Source organism: Eptesicus fuscus, chromosome 24 (assembly GCF_027574615.1).
Source record: "Eptesicus fuscus isolate TK198812 chromosome 24, DD_ASM_mEF_20220401, whole genome shotgun sequence".
Taxonomy (NCBI): domain Eukaryota; kingdom Metazoa; phylum Chordata; class Mammalia; order Chiroptera; family Vespertilionidae; genus Eptesicus; species Eptesicus fuscus.
The window spans coordinates 2,309,858-2,337,771 of record NC_072496.1 but is presented as its reverse complement, the minus strand read 5'-3'; the positions used below and the strand labels follow the sequence as shown (position 1 = coordinate 2,337,771).

General features: G+C 41.3%; 1 protein-coding gene across 4 annotated transcripts in view; it reads right to left on the bottom strand.

Annotated features, from left to right (window-relative positions):
• Positions 1-27,914, bottom strand: part of KCNT2 (potassium sodium-activated channel subfamily T member 2) — a 134,223-nt gene that overhangs the window by 69,399 nt on the left and 36,910 nt on the right. For all 4 annotated transcript variants that reach the window (XM_054712970.1, XM_008158613.3, XM_008158614.3 and 1 more), the window contains exons 2-8: positions 21,628-21,707; positions 18,971-19,070; positions 13,700-13,748; positions 12,326-12,385; positions 10,531-10,605; positions 9,235-9,318; positions 6,557-6,651 (exon numbers count right to left, since the gene is read on the bottom strand). In XM_054712970.1, the coding sequence (XP_054568945.1) occupies positions 6,557-6,651; positions 9,235-9,318; positions 10,531-10,605; positions 12,326-12,385; positions 13,700-13,748; positions 18,971-19,070; positions 21,628-21,707 (543 nt within the window). The remainder of the gene's footprint in view (positions 1-6,556; positions 6,652-9,234; positions 9,319-10,530; positions 10,606-12,325; positions 12,386-13,699; positions 13,749-18,970; positions 19,071-21,627; positions 21,708-27,914) is intronic.

The window sequence follows — 27,914 nt, the reverse complement described above, 5'->3', positions numbered from 1 at the left end:
CTGAGCAACATTCAATTAGGATTTCAAACACAGACTCTCCTGTTACCTTCCTTAAAATGAAAAGTCATAATGGATTTGCTTACTCAAATAGATCCCGTATACATCACAACAAAGAACCTTCATTACTCATCACTTACTCTGTGCTTTTTAAAATTTTTCCTCTTTTAAAGCATATTTAGTTAGACAAGTTTTTTGGCAAGGTTTCTAAGGAAAACATTAATTTCAATGAAAGGCGATATTGAGACTGGAAACTTTTTCACCACCTGGCAAATGTCAATTTGTACAACAAACTGTTTTCTAAGGAAAAAAAAAAAAGAGTCACATGGCAGAAATAAATAACCTTCAATGCCCATGCGCGCCCTAGGACTCCTCTTGCTGTGCAGTTCCTGGGAAATGTAATTAGCAAGGGCATTCTGTGCTGAAAGCAGCCAGCACTGATTCCGTGCTTGTAACGCACACATTGGCATTCGAATCAGCCCACACCTAGCACGTGGGTACTCCCTGAATGGATACCTATTAAATTGTTCCAAATATTCATGTTCATTTCCTGCAGAGAGTGTCTACCTAGAGCCCAATAATATTCCCATGGAATCTCAGATAATTTGCTCTCTTGGGATTTCACATTTTCTAGGGAGAAATTGTGTCTGTGAAGTAATGATAAATCTTGTAGTTCTATTGTTGCAAGTAACTTCTCATCCTCCTGGGCACTGTCTTTGTGTCTATGCAAAAAAAAAAAAAAAAAAAAAAAAAAAAAAAGGTTAGGGACTCCTGTCCTAAGCCAGTGGTGGGCAAACTCATTAGTCAACAGAGCCAAATATCAACAGTACAACGATTGAAATTTCTTTGGAGAGCCAAATTGTTTAAACTTAAACTTCTTCTAAAGCCACTTCTTCAAAATAGACTCGCCCAGGCTGTGGTATTTTGTGGAAGAGCCACACTCAAGGGGCCAAAGTGCTGCATGTGGCTCGCGAGCCACAGTTTGCTGACCACGGCCCTAAGCTACTAAATCCGAAGTCAACACACAACTGCAATTTCCTAGTCATGAGAAGGCACCATACCTCATCCCGCATTTTTCTTTAAATAATGGGCGATGAGCCGACTTCTCAGTAGAGAATCAGTAGAGGGCCAAAGCAAAGTGAAATTTTAGGATCCAAAAAATTCAAAGAAAGAAACAGAAGAAAAAACAAAAACAAAAACAAATCTTTAAAAACATTGTCGTGTTCATGTCTTGTATTCAACTAGAATTCTACTTGAAACAGTCATTGAAAATTTGACTGTCATAGAGGTGAGAACATTACAATTCCATTTGATGATTTGTTCGATTATTATTTTTATGTACCCAGGTCACTGATTCCTGGGACATACTATAAATAACATCCCGGTGGTTAAGGATGTGGCCTAGAGAACCAATATGCCTACGTCCAAATCTGAGGTCTGCTTTTTAGTCATTGTGAACTTTAGCTAAACTAAGATTTATTTTTGTTTTACTTTTCTTTGCCTCAGTTTCTTGTGTGTCAAATGAGGATAATAATGCCTACCATAGAGCGTTGTGCAAAATTAAACAATTTAATACACACAAAAAACAATAGGAAATTGCCTAGCAAAGGAGGAAAACATTAATAAGTGTTAACTATCATTTTCATTATTAGGACACTTTAGTATTGCCCTGGGAACTGAGCATTCGTGTCTGATGCTACAATAAAACTGATTTATCTCTTACCTCAGCTCTTTCACCAAGTCTTCTTTTGTTTTCTTTCGTTTTATTTCTTCCTTGGCTAGATTTTGGCATAATTTTTTCAATGAGACCTCCTATGAGTCACACTCTCTAAGCATTCATTTTTTAGATTAGCAGTTGATTGCTCGTACACGTGTCTGACCATCTCGACTGGTACAAAACGCATGTCACAGAGCCTTCCCCTCAGAGCTTCCTTGTAAAGACAAAAGTCTTGGGTTCTTGGTTGGTGTGGAATGCCAACCTTGGCTTCCTCTCACCCCTTCACCCTCACCTCTAACTCGAAACCTTCTTTTTTTAAAATATATTTTACTGATTTTTTACAGAGAGGAAAGGAGAGGGATAGAGAGTTAGAAACATCGATCAGCTGCCTCCTGCACACCCCCTACTGGGGATGTGCCCTCAACCGAGGTTCATGCCCTTGACGGGAATCGAACCTGGGACCCTTCCGTCTGCAGGCCGACGCTCTATCCACTGAGCCAAACCGGTTAGGGCTAACTGGAAACGTTCTAACTAGATTATAAAAATGGTGTCCCCGCCTCTACCTGGCTAAGCCTTCAACTCCACTTCTGATAAAATGCAGTGTGAAAAGAGCTTCCAAGGCCAATGCCGATGTGGTCTATTGTACATACCACTGCTTATATAACCTATAATCACCCCCCTTTTTTTTCTTATTTCTGTAATACATCCCTAAAAATATGTAGGTAGCATCATTTCTAAGTTCTTATATTTCTGAAAATAACTATATATTAACCTCTTAATGCAGTAATGGTTTAAATTCTATAAAATGTAGGTTCTCAGTCAATTTTTCTTGGAAATCTATGAACAATGTTTTAACTTAGCTGAGAATAGCGCATCAGACTGATTTGTTTCTCAGCCCCGAGTAGATAGGTGAGCACTGAAGACAGATCTAAACAGCCAAAGAACATATATGCATAAGCCAGTGATTGGCAAACTGAGGCTCCCGAGCCACATGCGGCTCTTTGGACTCTTGAGTGTGGCTCTTCCACAAAACACCACGTGCGGGCGCGCATGTACAGTGCGATTGAAACTTCATGGCCCATGCGCAGAAGTCGGTTTTCGGCTCTCAAAGGAAATTTCAATCATTGTACTGTTGATATTTGGCTCTGTTAACTAATGAGTTTGCCGACCACTGGCATAAGCTATAGACACAGACAACAGTGTGGTGAAGGCCAGAGGGAAGGGGAGGGGAGGTCTGAGTGGAGGTGGGAAAAGTGCGGGGAAATGGGGACACTGGAATACTGTCAACACTAAAACTAAAATATCAAGCCAATGAATTTTTTTTCTCCTAAAAAATTAAAGACAGATCTAATTGTTCCTCTTTGTAAACTTCTTAAACGATTTTGTGTCTCAGTTTCTTCACCTATAAAATGAAGATAATAACAGAATTTGCTTTTTAGACTGTTGAAGCTTAAATTAGTTAACACACGTCAAGGGCACATAAAAGTGCCTAATAATAGTAACCACTTGAACTGTTAGCCATTATCCTCAGCATTTGCGTGTTTGAAAAGACCTATCTACAACTGATGTCATGTTTCAAAAATAGCTTGTCAGAAACAGATTTTTAACCCCAAGGCACGTTACCTAGATTTTTTAATATTAATCGTAATTACATCATTCTGATTTACATATGTTAAATGACCATATTCTCTTTTCTCCCAAATTAAACGCGCCTTAACTTGGCTAATTAACTACTAAAGCCTGGCTGCCCGCTCATGCAGACTTGAGTTGGGACAAAAAGGTTCCTGTTTGTTCCAGTGGGACCTGGAGCTGTTAGTCCGTGGCCAGATCGTCCGACACATTGCACTTCTTGTCCTTCATTTACCACAGAGGCCAAACAAGTGTGACCAATCAGAACTAGGAGTCAAATGTGACGGTGGTGACGCCACTAGGCCACGTTCTAATACTTCCTCCAAACGGCAGTGCCATCTCCTCCCTGTCCAGCCATTGACCTTGGAGTGGAATCAGTAAATAGAAGAAACCAAGCATCTAGTCAAACAAACAGTAATCAAAGGTGCAAGAAATCCCAAGTGCTTTTGAATTAAGCAGGACAATAACGTTTCACGGAGTCACATTTTTAGACAAAAAGTAAATGACCTTATTGTTTCCTGAGATCAGACTGAGGAAGAAGTGAATTGGTTATTTCACGTTTGACTAAACCATGAAACATCCACGAACCCCATCGATCTCTCTCGGTTAGAACTCTATGAAACAAAACATATTCAAATGAAAAACTAAAGTCTGAAGCAAAGTGGCTTCCAAATAAGCCTGCAAATATAAAATGAGAACACCAAATGCATGATGAATCAGAGTGATTATTATTGGTCAGAATAGGTTAATAATTAAGCTAAAGTCAGACACTGAATTCCCGGATAGAGCCGGGGACTTGCTTTGTTCCTGAGACTCGGGCTGAATCCCAAGTCCCAGCTGCCCGGGGAGTGCGTGCTATTGGCCAAGAGGGGCGCGTGGCGGACGTGGGCCAAGACTCGTCCAATTCCATCACAATGACGGGAAACTCTATTCTGAGCACATTCCCCGCAGGCGTGGGTGCGTGGCTTCATCTGCATTTCAGCTGGGCCCTGGGCACGCGTGTCCCGTCGGCAGATGCTTAATGACGGCTCTTTGTGATGGTGATAATGATGAAGGGAAGACACATTTTTAAAACCACGTGCAGCTTTCCAAAGCAGGTGATTTTAAGAGTGTGAGATTTGTGCACGGCACGGCCAGTGGGTCGAATGTGAGTTCTTGAATCTTTGGGGGGCTTCACTTATAATGTGCCTATTGCAATTCTGGTTTTGAAAAGCATGGATAGTCTTGCTCTAGGATATAAACGATGGCTAAGATCATCACCAGGTCCTCTCAGAGGGATATTTTATGTTTAAAGGCATTCACTACCCTAAAATGTTTGGGTTTTTTTTTTTAAGTACCAAGGTGTGCCACAAATATATTTTCAATCCATTTAATAGAGATATTCACCTCACACTGCTGATGCAAATGGGTTGTTGTACCTATACTTCTAGGTTGATACAGCCAACAGCCGCATAATGATGTCAGTGGTCCCAAGAGATTATAATGGAGCTAAAAGATGCCCACTGCCCCGTGCTGTTGTAGCCATGTCATCATCACATGCAGCATGTTACCTCATGTCTGTGATGATGCCCTGCCAGTCGTGTGACAGTCCAGCACATACAATGGCCGTGTTAGGCCATACCACCCAGGTTTCTCCGGTGAACCCTATGGTGCTTGCACAGCGACAAAATCACCCGACAACGCATTTCTCAGACCGCACCCCCTGGCGAACAGTTCATGACTCTATTTAAATACATGCATGTAGCTCTAGCCAGTTTGGCTCAGTGGATAGAGCGTCAGCCTGCGGACTGAAGGGTCCCGGGTTCGATTCCGGTCAAGGGCACATGCCCGGGCTGCAGGCTCGATCTCCAGTAGGGGACGTGCAGGAGGCAGCCGATCCATGATTCTCGTCATTGATGTTTCTATCTCTCTCTCCCTCTCTGAAATCAATACAAATATATTACTAAAAATAAAATAAAATATCATATTTAAAATACTACTAATAAAGTAGGTTTTAAAAGAAATAAATAAATGCATGCATGTATAGCTCTCATTAATCTGGTTCCGCTGGGCCGGTGTCTGAGTGCAACCTTCTATTTCAGTACTTCCTAATTAGTTTTCCCTCTTCCTCAATAAGTCAGCTCCAGGTCAGAGCACAATTACACATGATCTCTACGAGGCCTGCGAAACAGGCACAGGGCTCGCCCTCGTCTTGTGATTCCACATTCTCTGCTCTAGGAAGGATCTGCATGAACGCATAGTATCTCCCTTCAGGGTATTCAAAACCTATTTGTTGGCCGGTCTTTGTACTTAAAAAAGTAAACACTGTGGGATAGTTAATGCCTTTAAACCTGAACTCTCCCTCTGACACTACTTGGTGGTGATTTTAGCCAGAACGTGTTGCTGATGGATCCTCCAGCAAAACTGTCTGTGCTTTTCAGGCTAGCTTACGTTTGAATTCTCAAAGCGGGACCTCCCCCGCGGAGGAAGGACTGTTTTGTGCGGCAAAACACAGCACCTTGAGGTCTGGCCTTGCTTTTTGCCCGAATGCACACTCACACAGCACAGCCAGCAGCCCCGGCAGGCGCCGGGACGGGCGGTGACAGTTTGCTCAATAGCCCTCCCGCTTTGCAGAGGTAGAAAAATAAACGCCTGCTTGTCAGGGTGTGAGGGACATTCCTGTTTGACAGCCCTGGCTCGTGGGACAAACGCTTGTGATTCAGCGGTTTACAGCATTCGGGGAAATGCCAGAGTTGCAGTAAATATAATATCAAATGAGAGCTGTGCTTGCTTGCTTTTCTTTTCTTGCTTTTTTTAAAAAAATTTTTATTGATTTCAGACAGGAAGGGAGAGGAAGAGAGAGACAGAAACATCAATGATGAGAGAGAATCATTGATCAGCTGCCTCTTGCACTCCCCCCATCAGGGATGCAGCCACATGTGCCCTTGCCCGGGATCGAACCTGGGACCCTTCAGTCCGCAGACTGACACTCTATCCACTGAGCCACACCGGCTAAGGCTGCGAGCTGTGCTTTCTTGCTTTTTCTGTGACACTGAAGGGAAGGTTTTCCTTCTGTTTCTGTAGGCGATCCATTACATGTTATAGTGACAGTGATGGAATGATAGATTGATGATTTTTACCCAACTATTAATTAAAACGGCTTATAATACCATCTTTTTTAAGAAACGAGAGTGAAGTAAAGCGTAATAAAAAGGCTGATCTGTAGAATCTTACCAGGTGAAGATAAGGCAAAGCAATGTAGATATCAAAATCAGAACTTGGTTAAACATTGCAGACTGTGTACGCTGAATGGCTCTGTGCAGATCATTCTAAAATAAGACAGAGAAGCATATTTTCAATGCTGATAACTAGTAAATATTCATGAGCTTCATTACATTTATTACTGTGTAGTACGTTTCAACTATGTTGTGCATACTCAATACATATACTTTCAATGGATACATCAGCATATTTTCATTTTTGCCTGTGTCAAAACATACCTTACTTTATAATAGATTTAGATCTATCCATTAAAATTGATTTGAAGAGGAATATTTTTATGACATAGGAACCTTTCCACCACATACTAGTATATTATAAAAATTCAAATGATAAAATTGAACATACAATATGATAGAATGTAGGATATGCGTGTGTTCAGAGAAAATGTTAGGATATAAATTATTACTAGTAATTAGTCTGTGTGGTAGAATGGTAGATTTTCATAATATTTTACTTGCTAGCTCCCAGTTCATCTCAAAAGGTTTTACAGTAAGCTATTCACAGTCTTAAAATCAGTATAGCGGGAGACCACTTCACCAATATAAAATCCCCAAGCACCATCATTTAATCTCCCTCCACCACACATGTCACCAGAACGCTTATAAAAACGGAAAGCTAAGCTGAACAGAATCTCACCTCTCAACCCTCACTTTTCTTCTGAGCAAAAACACAACCCAAACAAATAAAAATTTAGCAACCAGTGAGAGGAAGAGAAGCAAAACATAGACATACAATGGAAAATGCACCCTGAGTGACTATTGCCCAGCCCTCCCCCTTCTCAAGGACTGAGGAGCCATTTCTCTCTTGGTTTGGCTGTTTTTTTCCAACAACTAATACCACAATTTATCAGGAGGTTATTTTTTTCCTGGTGTGTGTTTTTCATTAGCAACGTAGGCTCTGTCTGTTTAGTGAAATAGGTCTATGTTTCTTATTTTGAACAGCTAAGACAGCTCAATGTCTCTGCAAAACACCCCCCGGACCACACTCGCCCACGGTTTGGCCACGCACTTTCCTGAGACAAAGCGGTCACTAGCGCGGATGTTTAGAAACATTCATCCGGTGACAACGTCTCAAATGTTATCCAAATATTCCTCCGGGCCAAAACGTGGGTCATAATTTCTGTTTAAAAACCATTTAGAAGAAAAACAAGTTTGCCTCTGGAAAATTTTAATTTCAGTGTAGGAAAAGTCATCATGTTGAGCCCTTACGATGTTTATGCCTTATATAGACACACATACATATTTATGTAAGTATATGCAATTTTATTTAATTCTCACAACAAGCTTGGTATGTGGACACTTTCATTCTCTTTTGAAGATGAAGAAATTGGCAAAGAAATGGAATCTCTTAGCTATCCTATCAGAGTGATTAGCATATAGTGGGCTTTTATTAACATTTACAGAAGGAATGACTGGATAGCTAATGTCTCAGAGCCAGCTCGCTGCTAAGTAGTGAGCTCTGCTGTAAACGTATTTTGGTCATGGTTATACATCAGTCCTACCCAACAGGATCAGCCTTGGGCAAAGCGAAACGGGGAATACTCTAAACTCTGCATCTTTTACTTCTTGCTTCTGTTTGCCCCTCCTAATACCCCAGTCACAACCCAACCAAAGTGAAAAAGATGGCTTTACATGAGGAGCTTCCACCTCCAATATGGTGCCTTTTAAACCCCACAGATTCTTGTGAAATATGAGGCCCAGACAGTTACAGGGACTGACTCCATGACCTTATGGATGCTGAGAACCAGGGCCCCATCACACAGGAACAGGTTACCCAGAAAGGTGATTTGTCTTCGGAAGGGGGACTCACTCATGGGACCCATTCAAACAGCCCTGGGCTTTGGTTTGGTGATATGCAGAAACTCCGAATCATTGTGGTTTACCAGTTCTTAGGGCCTGGCAAAGAAGTAGCTTGGCCAAGGGGCTGTGTTGCGAGTTTTGATTCTGATTAGGGTAAAAGCAGACTGTCGCTTACGTTCATTAGCTTAGACACCCATACAACACGTCACTTGAATTATTTGATAGCATTTTACCAAAACTCTTTCATTTTTACAAACATCTAAATACAACTATTTACTAAAATACTGAGTTTATTTAAAAGAAGTTTACAAATAAAACATGTAGATATCTACCTAATAAAAGAGTAACATGCTAATTGACCATACATTTGCGACACCCACCAGCCAGTCAGGAGTAAGTATGCAAATTAACCCAACAAAGATGGTGGGTTAATTTGCTTATGCAAGCACCTAGTGGCCGGGGGCGTAGTGGATGCTTGCATCGCTGCCATGGCGACGATGCAGGCGTTCTACACCACCCCAGCTGCTCCAGGCTTTAGGGCAGCATGGGAAGGCGGAAAGGCGGCTCCAGCCAGAGCGAAGGTGGTGCCGGCAGCCAGGGGAAGGAAGGCCCATTCTTGCACAAATCTTCATGCATCGGGCCTCTAGTTTAATTATAACGAAATAAATCCTTGTCATATGAATTTATACTCTTGGGGAGAAAGCGGGTTAAAAGGAGTGAGGCAAAGACGTTGAGTCACCTTCTCTCTCTCTGTTGAATCTGAACACTGAAAGTAGGACATATGAAAGGTTGAAAAAGATATCTGCATTTACATGTCACTTTCATACTTACAATCATATTTTCCAAGGCATGTTTGGCAAGCCAGCAGTTCAGAAAGACTGGGACAAAGAGATTCCTTAAGGCGGGCCAGAATATCTGAAAAACAAATCAACACTAAACTTTTATCTCAAAGCAAGGAATCATATTCAGCAGATCGAAAAGAAATACAAAACAGAAAAAAAAATACGTTATTAAAGACAATATAACCATTTGAAACATGTGACAAATACATTAGACTCATTAATAAAATGCAAGGAGCAGATATGACTTTTTTTTCCATTCATTGTCTGATTCTTACTTATAGAAAAATTCTTGGGGAAATCATTACAGAAGAAGAAAGAAAATAATAAGCTCTCACTGGGTGTCAGATATAATGATGCTAATTCCATCATTACATCTCTTACTCTGAGAGTTTGTACTAGATAGCACCTCTTTCTTCTTTGTAACTTGGGGGCGGGGGGAAGGGGAGTAAGAACAAAGGGGAGTAAGAGAAAGCGTCACCTTTAAAACATTACCCCTCAGTCTCAGGACTCAAACATTCTAAGTGACCTTGGGGATCCACGTTTAATTGAAATGATATTTACTTAGCCATTCAATCTAATTCCAGCCGCTCCTCTAGATAAATCACCCAGATGAAAGTAACTGTCAGAAGCGAGCAACCGTTAGACATCTACTCATCCTCATCATTTCCCAAATAAAACGACATGCAGGGGAGCTCAATCCTACAGACTGTTGCAACTCTGTCAAGTAGGAGTTAAAACCAAAGCTGGCAATGCACACATGCCATTGACTCAGATCTTCAGGAAATGGTACTCCACAGACTTGGACAAAGAAGCAAATTGCTGGCTGTCTGGCTGCTGACAACTTTCTTATTAAAGAGATAATTAGTCAACCCTATGGTTAAACCAGAGATAAGTGTATTCTCGGTATGAGAAATGTTTATAAATAACTGGTTCTCCTTGCTTGCTACATCTTTTAATTCCACCCTATACACAAGAAATGGAGTAATTTCTAGTGTGTTCGGGCAATATTGGCCCTTGATTAAATGGCACTTCTACACCACATATTTCTAAGCAGCATTTCATTTTGCTGTTATACTAAACCGCCTAAGTTTTTATTTAATTTCACAATCCAGGTCCCCCACTGATTTTGCTATTTATTTTTTAATACAATGATCCTAACCAAAACCTAAATTCATGTATCTGAGCTAAGTTTTGATATATTTTTTTAGCATTTAGATTTTAAAGACATTACTGAAGTCTAATGACAAAACTATTATTATTTTTTAAAGATTCTTTTAGGACTTACTGAGATAACGAAGGGAACTGCATTAATGATTTCCAAGATGAAGGGTATTCGTAAAATCTGTTCCCAGATGTTTCCCTTCCAAGGAAGAATAAATAAAAATAGAGGTCAGTTATACCAAATCCCATTATAGAGGGGAATGACAGCATCTCAGAACTTCTCTAGCATTGGGGATGCTTACAACGGCAGAAGACTGAGTCATTATATAAAGGTGCGCAAAGGGGGAGGAATGGGACCATCTGAAGTAGTGTCTACAAGAAAAATAAATTTAAAAAAAAGATTAAAAAATGTGATTATCTCAAAAATAAATAAGTAAATGGGAAATTTTTTTTAAAAGGTACAGCAATAACTTTCAGAGACTATTTTTTCTAAATGTAATTGTGCCCTCTCAATTTTGTAGTAAGTTTAAGAAGCAAGCCTGGCCAGTGTGGCTCAATGGTTGAGCATTGATCTATGAACCAGGAGGTCACTGTTCTATTCCTCGTCAGGGCACATGCCTGGGTTGCTGGCTCAATCCCCAGTAGAGGGCGTGCAGGAGGCAGCCAATCAATGATTCTCTCTCATCATTAATGTTCTTATCTCTCTCTCCCTCTCCCTACCTCTCTGAAATCAATTAAAATAGTTTTTTTAAAAAGAAGCAAAACAAATGTAACAATAATCCTTAAATATTGCCCATAACACACTCTGATCCTATAATAATATTTCATGGGAAAAAAGTTACCAGTAAAAATAAAACAGACTAACAAAACCTGCGGAATCAATGAAAAAGTGACTCAATATAATGTCTACTGTAATAAATATATTCACAAACTGTAAAGCATATAAAATAGTTGCTAAACACACCACTTGTTAACAATGTTCATTGCTTTTACACCAAGAAACCACAACAGAAGAGGTTTTTCAATCATCTAGATTCTACTCTACCAACCCACATTGTGCAATGAAGTGAATCAGGACTGGCCCCTTAATTCCCAGGGCCCAGTACGAGCTGCTCATAATATTGTCCCAAACCAGTATTTCCCCAAACACTCTACATCCTGGCCACACTTAAATATTAATTACTATTTCCATTTCATAGGTGCATTCCTTCCTCTGTGCCTTTCTTAATTCCATAAATCCTATTGCCCTGTCTTTTCACCTCTCCTTAGTGAAATCGCTGATTCAGGGACTCAGCATAATCAGTCAAGTCCTTCCTTTTCATCCCATGATCTGGCCTCTCTCTACGAGTCCCCGAAGGACTTTATTTGCACCTCACTAAACAAACAAACATCTATCGTTCTGCCTTCTGCATAACTTTTTCCGACCTAGCCCCATTTCCCAATTGTAAACCCACAGAAAGACCAATCAAAACCGGCGCACAGCTTGAAGCTCTTCATCAAACAGAGGCTCAATAAATACTGGTTAAATTGTGTTACCCAAACAAAGCTTTGCCAAAAATTAAGAGCACTCATTAAGATGATTCCTAATAGACATGCTTTTGCTCCCTCAATGTTTTTTTGTACGAATCAGGGAAAGAGGCTGAGAACAATAACGAACCAGACCATTGCATCTGCTTGACTCCTGTGAGCGTGCGCACAGTGGATGAGTTACCCCATAGGAATGAGTGAAGCCACCAAGGAGAACATAACTATATTACTACCGTGTTTGTTATCACATACTAGAGAGGCCCAAAATAATTAAAGCGGTTTAAAAAGAGCTTGCTGTACCCCCAAAGTATGAATTAGAAAGAGAGGAAAGCTGGATAAGTATTAGTAATGTGTTCTATTAGCAAAAAAAAAGTCTAATGAAAACAGCTTACCTTATAACTGAGATAACCAAGTAGTATGGTTTCAAATAGACTTATCAAGGCCACTAAAACCTAGAATATAAATTGTACCTTAATGAGAAAATGCAAAAAAAATTAAAATAACATACATTCATGGTTATAGTACTACATATTATATGCAATATATATTATTTTCATGATTATTATAAAATTTAAAGTTAATAAATGTATAAACATGTGCATATATGTATATATATATATTTACATATATAGATACGTATATACATATATGATAGAGGGAGTGTTCTAAGGCACTTTAGCTCATATACAGGTGGCAAGTGGCAGGTGCCCTCACCCAGCACGACAGCTTAGCTTTTGTCCTTTCTAATACTTTTCAATAAATCTTTTCTGATTTATTATCACCAATGGAGATGTGGGGTTAGAGTAGTGAGACTGGCTGGAGTTTGCATGACAATGGAAAGAACAGGTTGTCTGGTGAGTGTTCTGCTAACACACACGGTCACACACAACTGCCCACCACAAATAACACCCCCAGAGCCTGCAGGCCATTCGCCCAAAACAGCAGCGCCTTCAGGAAGGAGCACGAGCTCCCGTGGAAGGGTACGGTCCACCCCACCACCCGCCTCAAACAGAGCGAAGCTGCAGCGCTGTGAACCCCACACAACATGGTCCCGCTCAACCCCTCAGGACACCTTGGCATTGCCAGCCACTTATCTGATTGTTCAGTGAATGGTTATTTGTTGAGATTCTTACATCTTCCAGACACTGAGGACACAGGTTAAAAAAGCAGACATGTGCCCAGCCGACCTGGCTCAGTGGTTGAGCATCAGCCTATGAACCAGGAGGTCACAGTTCCATTCTCCATCCGGGCACATGCCCGGGTTGTGGGCTCCATCCCCAGTGTGGGACGTGCAGGAGGCAGCTGACCCATGATTCTCTCTCATCATGATGTTTCTATCTCTCTCTCCCTCTCCCTTCCTCTTTGAAATCAATAAAAAAATATATATTTTTTTTTAAAAAAAGCACATTGGAACTTGCCTTTGGATTAGTTGTTCAGAGATTGTGTAGCAGGAATAGGGAAAGTTGGTTAGGAAACAGGCAGGGCTGAAGACCCTGGTTGACAAGGGTTTTCTCCAGATTCTCAACCTTGATCACAGGGGTGTTCGCAGAACAGAAAGCAACTCTCAGGCAAACACCAAGAAAGGGGTGAGAGGGCGGGTCTAAGATGCCCTCTGCTCCCCTCCCGCCCTTGCCCTTTTACCCTCAAGGTTAATTAAGCAAGAAAGCAAACCCATCTTTAATATCAACAGTTTCTCTCGAATAGCATTTCTCTGGGAAATAGGGTTACATCCGGAAATATAGGGAGAAAACAAAATGGCACGTAACCTGTAGGCCCCATAAAGGTAGACTTCTGTTCACCCAGAAGATATGAGACCTGTGAAAAGAAGAATAAGATGTTACTTTTTTAAAATGTGGGAAAGGCATTCATTTTAAAATTGTGATTGAGGTTGGAAACATTTAAATAATGCTGGCATAAAGGGACAATAAAATATCAAAATTAACATGAGAAAAGCTTTATGCTTTTTTAGTTTTTCTTTTTAACAATAATAATATCCATTCCTATTCCAGGAAATACCCTTTTTAATTTCATTTTCAGGCTCATATTAATAATAAAAGAAAAGATAATGTGCCTTTATTTAAAGAGTGGTTATGGCAGGGCACAAAAACCTCAAACCTTTTATTATTCGAATTCCCCATTGAAAATTCACTTAAGGGTCTTCTATAAACTCTAAGGTTTTTGTTAATTTTACAGCTGTTACTACTTGGCAATACAAATTCAACAGTGTTAATAATCCAAATAACTCAGATGATAGAGCACATTAATATTCCATGTTTGGATTTGCATAAAATATTTAACATATCACCAAAAATCTGTGACTGAGGATAGCATAGAACCGTGGTCGGCAAACCGCGGCTCGCGAGCCACATGCGGCTCTTTGGCCCCTTGAGTGTGGCTCTTCCACAAAATACCATGGCCTGGGCGAGTCTATTTTGCAGAAGTGGCGTTAGAAGAAGTTTAAGTTTAAAAAAATTGGCTCTCAAAAGAAATTTCAATCGTTGTACTGTTGATATTTGGCTCTGTTGACTAATGAGTTTGCCGATCACTAGCATAGAACATTATATAGGACAAGGAGTGACTGTCCTTAGCTATTTCTTAAAAATCATTTCACCTTTGACTCAAAAATTATTTATCCTCACCAAGAACACCATGGCTTTACTAAAAGCTACTTTTACCAAGCTAACAGTATTTTCTTTGATCTGGGATGTTGTTTTCATAGGTCTTGAAATATCATAGAGCATTTAAGTGTAAAGAAGACCTTGAAGAAAAGTATTTTTTTAGACAAGACTATGTCATGTAGACTAAGTCTTATAATCCTAAAAAAAAAAAAGGCATTTCTACAAATCTCAGGTATATAAATTTCAGTATATAGTGAGACCTCCAAAGGGAAGTTCTATTCTTCACTCATCTACTAAGCACTAAATTGGATAAATGCATAGAAAGAAATGTATAAATTCTAATAAAATAAAAAAAACTAGTGCCTGGACTGTCCTTTATAAATTAGATGTATCATGAAGAAAAATATATATATATAGGACTGATTTGTTGCGTTTTTAGATAATGTCCAAAACAAATGAGGAGGGGACCAGCTGGCAGCCAGCCCGTAATTCCAAATGGAGCTTCCATCCCATTGACAAGAAGCCTGCGGAGGAACACACCACACCCGTTGCTATGTTACGCACTGGTTCCAAATGCCATTCCAGACACCCTAACATATGCACTATCGCAGGCTGCATACCTTTGTGTCTCTCACCTAATGTTTAAAAATAAGAGTCATTTCCACATTTTTAAAGTGAGAAGGATGTATGAGTTTTTTATTTATTTGAGAGAGGAAGAGAGAGGGAGAGAGAGATAGAAATATCAATGAGAGAGAATCATTGATTGGCTGCCTCCTGCACACCCCCTACTGGGGGGGGGATCGAGCCCACAACCCCGGGCATGTGCCCTTGACCGGAATCGAACCTGGGACCCTTCAGTCTGCAGGCCCAAGCTCTATCCACTGAGCCACACCAGCTAGGGCCAGTTTTGACACATGGTGAAGCATTGTAAGCACCAGGAGGCAGTGAGTCAATGCTGATGGCTCACCCCGCCATGGAACTCATGAACCCCCTGCTGGGTGTGGAATTCCCTTTGCTCACCAGCGCCCCTGAATCATTGATTACAAACTGCGTGCACCCCAGAGTCTCTCATTCGCGCAACCTCCTACATGAACAACAAACTTCCTTTCAGAGCCTTCTGTTTGCTCTGACTTTTGCCACATTTTCATACCCGTTTGACCCCAGAAGGGACTTGAAAATACAGCCAAGCAGCACCAAGTAGCTTCAGCTTTATTGTGTCTAATCCAATTAATCTCCTTGCTGAATTGGCCTCATTATTTTAAAGGACAGCCTGGCCAGAAAGGCCACTTCTGTTTTGCATTAACCGGTGCCACCCCCACCGTGGGCCCCAAACAGAACCCGTATTCAGCATGGAGCCGTGACTTCTTTTGGCTGTTTGTGAATTGCAGTAATCTGATTTCTCAAACCTATGTCCTTTATAATTATGGCTAAAGATTCTTAGTCACATGGCCTAGAAGCTAATTGTAGGAAACTTTGTTCTCTTAATGTTCTCAAACAATATCATTTCCCTCTGCTACCCTCCTGCCCTTGCCCTTTTACCCTTAGAGAGAATCTTCCCGTGACTGAATTTGTGATGCTCAGGTCTCTCTGATGGACACATGTGTTATCCGTAGGTCACCAGGTTTTGAAAACAATTCTGGCATGTTTTGCGAAGGCTTTGTAGTGGGAATCATGGTTAGCACCACATGGGCAGAAACGTGTCATCAGTGGAGTGCGCACTGATGGCTCTAGGCCAGTGGTCGGCAAACTCATCAGTCAACAGAGCCAAATATCAACAGCACAACGATTGAAATTTCTTTGGAGAGCCAAATTTTTTAAACTTAAACTTCTTCTAACGCCGCTTCTTCAAAATAGACTTGCCGAGGCCGTGGTATTTTGTGGAAGAGCCACACTCCACGGGGGACACTCAAGTAATACAGCTATGGAGCCTAATTCCATCGGCCCAGCCACGTCTGCTGACCCACCGTGTCCTATGCTGAGCATGAGAGCTCCAGAGGCCAACACAGCAGGGCGCTTGCCTTCATCGAGCACAGAGAGCACAGAGAAATGACTACAGGTGACCCCTAAACAACACTGGTTTGAACTGCATAGGTCCACTTATAGGCAGACTTCTTTCTTTCATTTTTTTTAACTTTCTTGATTTTTAAAAAAATTTTTTTAGTGAGAGGAAGGGGAGAGAGAGGGAGATAGAGAGAGAAACATGGATATGCTTTCCAGTTATTTATGCATTCATTGGGTGATTTCTGTAGGTGCCCTGACCAGGTATTGAACCTGAAACCTTGGCTTATTGGGACAGGACCCTAACCCACTGAACTATTCAGCCGGGGCAGCCAACCAATGATTCTCTCTCATCATTGATGTTCCTATCCCTCTCTCCTTCCCCCTTTCTCTCTCTGAAATCAATAAAAACCTATTTTTTTTTTTTTAAAAAAGAATAAACCAGAAGGGAGGGAAGGCAGAATTGGGAGGAGAAGGCGGCCTGTGTAGTGGGTGGCCTAGAGCAGTGACCGCAGGCTGCCTACGTCGTGGTGGTAAAAGCAGCAGAATTTCCTCGGGGAGTTGCAGATGCTTCGGAATGTGAGGCCAAAGGAGAAGCTGAGGAGGACCCCGAGGCCTTGGCCCAACAGCCGTCAGGATGGGGCTGCCGGCGGAGCAGGGTGTGGGTGAGGACCGAGCTGTCCTGCGCTGGTTTGGGGAGAGCGCAGAAGAAGCCAGCCGGAACGTGGCCATTTGAAATGACATCCCAGTAGAGACCCTGACTGCGCAGTTAGAAAGCGATCGATGAGATACGCAGCCATGAAAAGCAGAAAAGGATCAGGACCAGGTCTGGGGCCAGGTGGGTTCTGGAAATATTGGGGGACCACGTTGTAGAGTGTAGGGTTGTCTAACCACGATGCTGTACACCTGACACTAATACAAAATAACACTGAATGTAAAAAAAACACACACATATATTGGATTAAATGTTTCTTAAAAAGTACTGAGGGCCTCTGGGAGGATACAAGTGGGCGAAAATGGGGGGAATAGGGTGAAGTGTGTATTGAAGGGAATAAGGGATATGAAACAAGTGAGCCAATGGAAGACGGGGCAGGAATGCCCAAGCATGCAATCTCTTCACGGGCTGGAAATCCCCGAGGGCAGACAATGTTGCTCTCCCGGGCTGTGTCCCCTTTTGCTGTCTTACAGACGCAGGCCAACCACCCAGCAAAGGTCCTCGGACATAGCCACCAGGCTCTTACAGTAAATAAATGTTTCCTAAAGACGCAGCACATCAATGGTCACACCATCAAATACCACTCGTTAATCATCAGCTTACCTCCGAACCCTCTAGCAAACGCAGAATCGTCTTCGCTGTCTAGTCAAACAGAAGAGTAACCCATGCATTTCCATCCATAGCATTTCCATTTGATTTTAATCTTTCTTATTTTGTTGTTTATATTTCCTTAGGGCAAACCTCCACAGCACAATTAATAATAATAATAATAATAAGTGCACAGAGGTTCGCCATCAAATCTGCTTCCTGCTTTGAAAGTTATGTGGAATTCGGGAGGCTGGGCAGGGGCCCAAGGTGGTAATCGGGTCAGAATGATCCAGGTGCCTACACACCTAGTCCCCTTCCCTGCTGCTCCCAGCGGAAGTAGAGACTAAAGTCCATCAACGTACAGCAATGCAATTAATAAATGCAGCACCATCATGAATAAAAAATAAGGTAAATCGATAAGCCATTTCACTCAAATAAGATCAAGAGCTACACAAGCTAACTGTGCACTTGACATAGTCACGGATGCTGGAGTGATTCTATTCAAGAGTACCAGCTAGTCCTAGCTGGTTTGGCTCAGTGGACTAGAGCGTCAGCCTGTGGACTGAAGGGTCTCGTGTTCGATTCTGGTCAAGGGCCCATGCCTGGATTTCGGGCTCGATCCCCAGTAGGGGGGTGTGCAGGAGGCAGCCAATCAATGATTCTCTCTCATCATTGAGGTTTCTATCTCTCTCTCCCTCTCCCCTCCTTTCTGATATCAATAAAAAAATATTTTTAAAAAAGAGTACCAGCTAGCCTATCACTGGAAATACCTACACAGCTGGTATACAGTAGAGGAATGTATATAAATAAAGGACAGAAAGGTGGTGAGTGTTTAAAGAGACGGACCCATATTAAACAATTACAGTGTTTTGATTAGCAGTAAAAACTTTATGGGCAGTTGGCCAGTGTTATTATCATTAGAGGAATAGATAAAGAACATAAGCAAAGATGTTTGAAAAGAACGTACAAAGGTGATATTCATGTTCTACCTGAAAGACAGATCAATACCTAAAACATCCCTGGAAAAAAAATTAATTCTATGTAACATCCTCTAAAATTGTAACACAATTCAAAGTAGTCAGAAGACTGTTATTGAGGGTCAGACCGAAATACCTTACCATTCATTTCCTTGTGAGGGGCTTTCTAGCAGCACTCGGATGATGTATAACAAGCAGCTTAGTAATTTGAGAGAAAAATTGAACAGGCGTATTCTTAGACCTTTAAACAAACAACAAAAAATTTGATTTTCATTGGAACTTAGTCCAAAAAAGAGACTAGAAAGGATTATCAAAAACATCATTAAGTACAGCACTTAGATTGTATTTAGAATCTGTGCCATCATTGTCTACACTCTCTGAAGTTCAAGGTAGCTGAATGTTAATGAGCTGAATTTGGAAACCAAGAGTGTGATTGACAGACGGCTTGAACAGCAAATGACAGCTAACACTATACGCGGAGAGTGGTCTAGGTCTCACAGAAGCCACAAAAATCATGTCCCATAAAGCGTGGTTCACATATGCTTAGTGGTTTAAGCATGTCACACATCCATGAATTTGGGGGTAAATTTTAAAATCTAGCTGCTTACACATTCACAGGATAAGTTATAAATCTTGTACCTTCAGAACACCTTGCAGATTTTAATTATAGAGAAATTATAATCACGTCTATAACTATATATTATACTTCAGTGTAGTAATTATGAAATTATAGAGAAATCATTATAGAATATTCTGGGAAGTACACACACACACACACACACACACACACACACACACACACACATTTTTGAGTTTGACCAGTTGAAACTTACTTTCCCCTTTAGATTAAATATCAGTGAAGTCTTAATATTTTTTTGGGGGGAGGGGATTAAGATTGTTATGTATATACCCTGCAAAACCATGTAGATCATAGCTATGCAGCCTGTAATACTTCATGATGATGAAAAAGAGCCATTATGATTAAGCAAAGCATGCTTCAAGTCTGATGAATAGAAGCATTATCTTCCCTGCAGTATTCAGGCAATATCTGGTTCGTGCATTATGAATAAAACGGAGAGAAAGGCCTTTCCTGTGATTATTAGTGAATACCACCTGGAAATGAAATGTCATTTTCTCATTCGGCTATATGTGAGTGCATTTGAGGTGACCCGTCTTTCTTTCTAAATTAAATTGATGGGGGTGACACTGGGCGACATGATCATATAGGTTTCAGGTGTGGGTCTCTATGTTACCGGGCCTGTATGCCGCCTGGGGTGGCGTTTCTTAACAGGACCAGGTTAATGCTTATCAATTGGGCAGTTTTCCCAGGCTTTGCTATTACAATGCTCCATTCATTGCATGGTTTTAGCTTCTTTAGAAAGTCTTTTAAATTGTTCACGGAATCGCCCTGGTTCCATCGACCTTGTCTCCCCAGATGACTGCTTAGTCAAAGCTGGCTGCCGCTGAAACAGTCACCTAATGCATTTATCCTCTCTCGCCTGGAGAGAGAGGATTGTTAGTACCAAAACAGAGGAAACCTTTTATTCAGAAGGGGTGGCCCCGGGTATCTGTCGGTGGGGCCTCCATGGAAACCCTAAACCAGCAGATGAGAGAGGCATTCGTTATCATTAGCCTTAACCCCGAAGCTAACCCACCATTGAATCTCTCTCACCAGCACGTCTTAAACACTGAGATATTCCCTATCTTCAGCATTTGGCCAATTTCTCACAATTCATGTTGTTCCCTTTGAACCCTACAGAGACACGACTTAATTAAAACCATCCCAAGAGGATTCAGGGCTCCAGATTCAGGGAGGGCACCCATCTCATAGAGACTAAGCAGCGATTGGGGGGAAAACTGCATTGGCTCATTATATGTGGCTTCAAAAAATACATGGTAGGCCCAGTCAGTGTGGCTCAGTAGTTGAGCATCGACCTCTGAACCAGGAGGGCACAGTTCGATTCCCGGTTGGGGCACATGCCCTGGTTGCAACCTGTCCATTTCAGAGCATGTTCCTTTATTAACAGGCATGATTGGGGAGCAGTGAGCCCTTCCCCGTGGAATCAGACAGCTCTTCTCCCCGTTAGGATCAGCCAGAATCACCAGAGCCTTCTCCTAAGAAGCTCTGGGTCCCCTCACAGATAAGCCATGAGACCCTCTCCTTTCAATCAGTTTCCTCAACGTCTCTACTGATGCCGATGGCTCACCTAGAATGCTACCTATTGATGTGGGATTTGGACAATGCAAGGTATGCAAGAAACCTGAACACCCACAGATGGAAAACTCTAGTCCTATATAATAAAAGACTAACATGCTAAGTGTCCGGTCGTCCGGTAGGCCACTCAACCAATCAAAGCCTAATATGCTAATGATATGCTAAGGCCGCTCAATCGCTCACTATGATGTGCACTGACCAAAAGGGGGCAGATGCTGCTGGGGTCCAGCCAATCAGGACTGAGTAAGACAGGCCAGACATGCCCTGGACCCCTCCAACGGCCCCTACCTGACTGGCCAACTTCCAATGTCCCTCTCCAGCCCCGATAATGCACTGGTGGGGTCCCTCGGCCTGGCCTGTGCCCTCTCACAATCCAGGCTGAGGGACCGCCCCCCCCCCCCCCCCGCAGTGCACAAATTTCATGCACTGGACCTCTAGTTTTCTATAATCTGACTGCCTGGCAGACAAGATTATCTATTGTTTGCCTCTGTTTAAAGGATATTTTTCAGAAGGATTGCACTGGAACTATTGGAGGTAAATAGATGTACAAACACATAGACAGAGGAAATAAAACAGGACTTACTTGATCGCTGATTTTTAATAAAAAATAACTTGAGTCTCTCTTTAAATGTGTTTTCATTCATATAGAATTCAACTTGGACCCTGCAAACAGAAAATAAAAACACAATTAACCTGAAGACCAATATACAAGAAAAAAAAAGCATTTGCCTTATATACTTTAAGTGAATCCCAAATATATTGAGAGAGAGAGAGAGAGAGAATTGGATAAAATACTGAATTTTTTGGAGAGAAGCAGTTACATTTAAAGACATAGTTCAGATGTCATTTGTAATTAAGCCGATTGTTTTTATTAGTGGATGTAATGAGTGCTGTGGATAATTCAAAACAACAGTAATGCAAAAAAGTCTTTAATATGTGTCTGTGGAATAATTCGCAGTCGGCGTTTTTCCAGTTTTTGTCCACATCCTAAGAATCAACTGAATGCCTGAAAAATTCAGTTGCAGCAAAACCAGGCAGAGGGACTGCATCAAAGTCTCAAGGGGCGGGGCCTGGAATGTACTTTCAACAAGTCGTTCCCTTCACCTTGGAAACCACACTACAGTACACCTTCCCGTCCTATTGGTGTAGGCACCTTTTAAAATAGCCGCAGAGCAGGGATGCCAAGTAGAATGTGAAAGTCAACACAGATAGAAACAGGACTAGTTGCCCTAACCGGTTTGGCTCAGTGGATAGAGCGTCAGCCTGCGGACTGAAGGGTCCCAGGTTCGATTCCGGTCAAGGGCATGGACCTTGGTTGGGGCACATCCCCAATAGGGGGTGTTCAGGAGGCATCCGATCGATGATTCTCTCTCATTGATGTTTCTAACTCTCTATCCCTCTCCCTTCTTCTCTGTAAAAATAAATAAAATACATTTTAAAAAAAAAGAAACAGGACTAGTCAATTGTGATCCTGAAGTGTATATATATTTAATCCTCTCCAAAATATCAGAAAAATAGCATTTAGGTAATGAATGCATTCACTTTCCCCTAAATTATTTCTATCTGCCTTTCGTGCCCTGGCATAATGAATATTTTCAAAGTACGGAGCGAAGAGAAAAATTATGTTCAGTGCACGCTGACTTGTTAATAATTATCATTGGAAATTTTCTTAGTCTCTAACGCATGTATTATACATTAGGATTGCAAACCCAGCAAAGAAAGCATTTGAATGTTTATACAAACCACGAAGAGTTCAGTTTTCCTAATAGCGGAACATTTTGATAATGCAACCCATATATAAACTAGACCGTTTGAAAGTTTGGGGGTTTGGGGCAGGAGCACCCCTGGGAGATAAAACTGGAGGAAAAATTAACATATGAAGATGCTCATGTATTACAGAACTATCTCAGTACTACGTGCTGTATAGTCAAGAAGATTCACGAATATTTTAAAAACTGTCCCTTATGCCATAAAAATAAAGGGGTTTTTGTTATCTATTGTTATCTGCTATGCCTTCAAAAAACTGGAAAGCTCGCTAACTCTACCCCTATCCCTGAAAGAAAACATTTCCATGCATAAACAGATTGTCATCATTTCTTCAAATGTATGTGCCATCTTTTGTCTTTCACTCACCTAATATGCTAGGTGAAAAAGAGTAGAAATCAAGACTCTCTTGTTACTATCTCTAGAAAGAAACCCTGGTAATTGTAACATCTTCCAGCAGAACGCTATGTGCCTGCACCCCCACCCCCCACCCCAAACACAGACACACACATACACACTCACAGGGGCTACACGCACACCCACACATGTACACCGTTGTCCCCCAGTCTCCTGGAAATCCTTCCCTGGCTCCGTTTCCCTTGTTGACCAAATAAAAAGGCAGCTCGTTTTAAATACAGTGACTGTGATGCAGACATCAAGCTAAATTAGTTCACATCTGCTGTGGATACAAAAGCAAATTTGAGAGGACATGTGGCTATTGCACAAGTAATTCAGCCAAGGCCATGTCAGTTTGCTTCCTTGAATTATCAAATTTATAAGAATACGAGTCCATTCCTCACATTCTAGCCGGCGTTCAGTACTGGCTGTATAACAAGAGGTGCAGTTTTAAACTAAAGTTAGATTGTCTACAGCCTTGCTCAAAATAACGAGGAATCGGGAAGGCATTCCATCTGAGAAAAAGTTGAAGGCACTGGAAATGTGTAGTCTAAATAGGAAGAGATAGCAGGTGTCTTTAAATATTGAGGTGTCCGGCATTATTAAAACAAGATGACCCATAATGTGGCACTCTATTGTATAGAACAATCAGAGAGAAAGAAAATTTTGAATGAGATTACCCAACTTAGAAAAGGCCATCACTGCGGAGTAGAGAGCTCTCCAATATATATAAACTAGAGGCCTGTTGCATGAAGATTCGTGAAAGAATAGGCCTTCCTTCCCCTGGCTTTGCTCCCGGCCACCCAGGAGCCTGCAAGTCTTTGCTCCCGGCCGGAGCGCCACTCCTGTAGCTCCCTCCGCCCCCTGCCCTCCCCCTCATAGCAGGCATCCCGCCCTGCCCAGCTGCTCCATGCCTGTGTATGCAAATTAACCCACCATCTTTGTTGGGTTAATTTGCATACTCACTCCTGATTGGCTGGTGGGTGTCACAGAGGTATGGTCAATTTGCATATTTCTCTTTTATTAGTGTAGGTGAGCAAAAGGCCAGATAACAGCTTGCAAGCAAATGTTTTGTTTCATGGGGGTAGAGACAATTTTGCATGGTGTGAGGTCTCTCAATAAACAAATTCCAAATTCCCCTTTTTGTTATAATACTTTGGGAAGTAAAACAGTAAATCTAGTGATCTCTCCAAGTTTATTTTCTCTCTGAGGATCATGGATGATATTAAAGTATGGATCGATACAAATGTGTTTTAAAGTTAAAGCTAAAAAAAGTAAAATATTAAGCAGAACACTTTCTTAAAAATATATATTTTATTGTCTTTTTACAGAGAGGAAGAGAGAGGGATAGAGAGTTAGAAACATCGATGAGAGAGAAACATCAATCAGCTGCCTCCTGCACACCCCTTACTGGGGATGTGCCCACAACCAAGGTACATGCCCTTGACCAGGAATCGAACCTGGGACCTTTCAGTCAGCAGGCCGATGCTCTATCCACTGAGCCAAACTAGTCAGGGCAAGCAGAACACTTTTTGATCCTTGTCTTCTGTCAAGGGCAGAAAAATATCCTTTAGGTTTACGACTTACAATATTGAGTAGTGCTTTCTTTTATTTGATCTAATGACAGTTCTTACCAGAATCAAGGCCAGTTATTGTTAGTGTAATCTTTTGGGACTTTCTTGAGCATCATACAGTTCTCTAGTACTCAGGAGTTCAGTACAGAACTCAATGTTTATTCTTCTCAATTCTGTTCATGATTTTTATTGGTTTTAAACATCCTCTTAAGTTTTCCCTTTTCTGGGTATAAATGTGCTTGTTTTCCCTCCGTCCTTCTTCCTTCTGACCTCCATATTCCCATATAACTTTATCTGAATTTACTTCTATTTAGTAAGTCAATTCAGTGTATTCTTTCTGGAATACCAGAACCATACAGTTTTAAATAACATACTAGGGCAGGTCTGCCTTCCTCACTTCTCAAAATGTAAATTTTTCATGTGTTTATACTCTGGATAAAATTCTGGATCATTTGCTTACATTTACCCCAATATAATAGTAGAATGAGGATTATATTTAATAGGAAAATGAAGCGGTATAGCAATTAATTAATACTAGGTGGCATTTTCTCCAATTGGCATGTTCTTCTTTAATAATGACATTTTTCTATTGGTCAAAAACGTTCTCTTGTTTTATTTGGGTAGATCTTACATATTATTTGTGATGCTTATTTCTGAGTATTTTATAGTTTGGGTTGCTCATACTCATAGGAGAAGACCTCTCCAGGCGTCCTTAAACTACGGCCCGCGGGCCACATGCGGGTGTTTTTGCCGTTTTGTTTTTTTTTACTTCAAAATAAGATATATGCAGTGTGCATAGGAATTTGTTCATAGTTTTTTTTAAACTATAGTCTGGCCCTCCAACGGTCTGAGGGACAGTGAACTGGCCCCCTGTTTAAAAAGTTTGACGACCCCTGCTATACCTTTGCATTGAAATTGTTGACCCTGGAATTGCAATAAATACTTATATTTTACTAAAAATCACGTTAGAAGTGGATGGATGGTCATTGTTGTCAAAAACCTCTCTTGATTCTGTCAAGTTGGTGGGCCTATTGTTGGAGGTGTTTTCCACAAATAATTTGGTGAATTGCTTTAACAGGTTTTCTATTAATGCAGTTATGTTTTTCAGTTCTGGAATAAGTTGTTTTTGTAAATTAGTCAGGTAATGTACTGCTGGATTCATTTCCTATATGTTAGGAGTTTTTCTTCTAGACTCGTAAATTAGATTGATCCAAGCTATCACCTTTAGATTATTCTAACATCTTCAAGTACGAACCGAAAAATTCTCCTGATGTTTCTATGCTCTGGAACCATTTTGAATACTGTAGAGATTTTTTTTTTTATTCACCATCATCAATTTGCTCTAACACTGTGGTCGGCAAACTGCGGCTCGCGAGCCACATGTGGCTCTTTGGCCCCTTGAGTGTGGCTCTTCCACAAAATACCACGGCCTGGGCGAGTTTATGTTGAAGAAGTGGCGTTAGAAGAAGTTTAAGTTTAAAAAATTTGGTTCTCAAAAGAAATTTCCATCGTTGTACTGTTGATATTTGGCTCTGTTGACTAATGAGTTTGCCGACCACTGCTCTAACAGTATCAACTGCCTTAATATTAATATTAATTTACTGTGTGTGTGTTTTTTTCTATTTTCCTCCCATTCTCTTGCTCTGGTTACTTGAATTTAATGTAAAAATCACACAGAGTCTTGTTAAAATGCAGTTTCCTAGCTTCACCCTTAAAATTCTTCTGCAGTCTCTTTAAAGTAGGCCTCACCATTTTAGCAACAAAGAACATTAATTCTGGCCCAGCTTGTCGATGCATTCTTCTTTTAGAAACACTATTTTGGTTTTCCAATTGCTAAGGCCCTGGACCCTGTTCAGGACGCCAAACTTTTGCAGTCATTTTTTTTGGAACTCATGGCAGATATAGAACATTATCAGAGTGCTTCTCTTCGGCGTCTAACGGGTCCTCTTCCGTTCCTACTGCTTTCTGACTCTGCAGCATCAGTCCATGCATGAATTCTGTGACTATACTCACCTCCACCCAGGCAACACCTGCCTGGACTCCCTGGCCTCAGCAGGTAGGCTCAGTGGATGCAGATAATTTCTACGTTCTCACTATTTGTGGGTGGTTCTCCTTGGGAAAAATCTACATGTGGATGGCAAGCTACAAGCCTCAGCTCCCAGTACAATTCCCCTTTCTCAGGCCTTTTCACCTGGCGACATTTCTGTGTGTTTAAATTGCGGCATCCTCCTATGCTTGGTGCTCTGACCCCAATGAAGAGGAGAAAAGGCCACGTCTCTCCATGTGCCATTGCCAAGTTCTCTCACTGTTCACACCACCACCACGTTGGAGGTTGGGAGTACAACTTATGTGAATGACACCTTTCCACACCTTACTCTGAGTGGACCCCTGTTTTCTCTAAAGTCGTTGTTATGTGTCCAACTCTGCCCCCCGCCCACCCCCGCAAGAGATACGTTGAAGTCCTGGGATCTTAGCATGTGAGCTTATTTGGCAATAAGGCCATTACAGACATGATTAGTTAAATTAAGATGAGGTCATATTGGAGTAGGTTGGGTCCCTAATCCAATAAGAACAGTGTCTTTATAAGAAGAACAAAATTTTTTTTTAAATACCTATTTTTTTTTATTGATTTCGGAGAAGAGGGAGAGGGAGAGAGAGAGAGAGAGAGAAACATCGATAATGAGAGAGAATCATGGATCGGCTGCACCTGCATGGACCCCACTGGGGATCGAGCAAGAAAGAAATCGGGGCACAGACACTGAGGGAAGGTGGTCATGTAAAGACAGAGGCAGAGATCAGACTTACCCAGACACAACCTAGGGGTTCCTGGGGCTCCCCGGGGTTTAGCGACTATTTAGGGAAACATTTACACAACTGTTCATTCATTTCTACAATGTCGCTATGACTTGGGTAAGGCAACCCTCAACTTCCTTTTATAGAAAAAAAACTAATTGAAATGATTTTAGTAACTTGCCCAAATTCATAGAGCTGGCCTTGGGATCAAACTGGGAGGTCGATCTTTCCATTACTTCTTGCCTCTTACCTCCTCATCAGGTTGATCCCTCCTCACTCGGAGAGTCCTAGGTCGTTTGTAACCTGTTACAACAGAGCAGTACAAACACCAGACGCGCCCAGG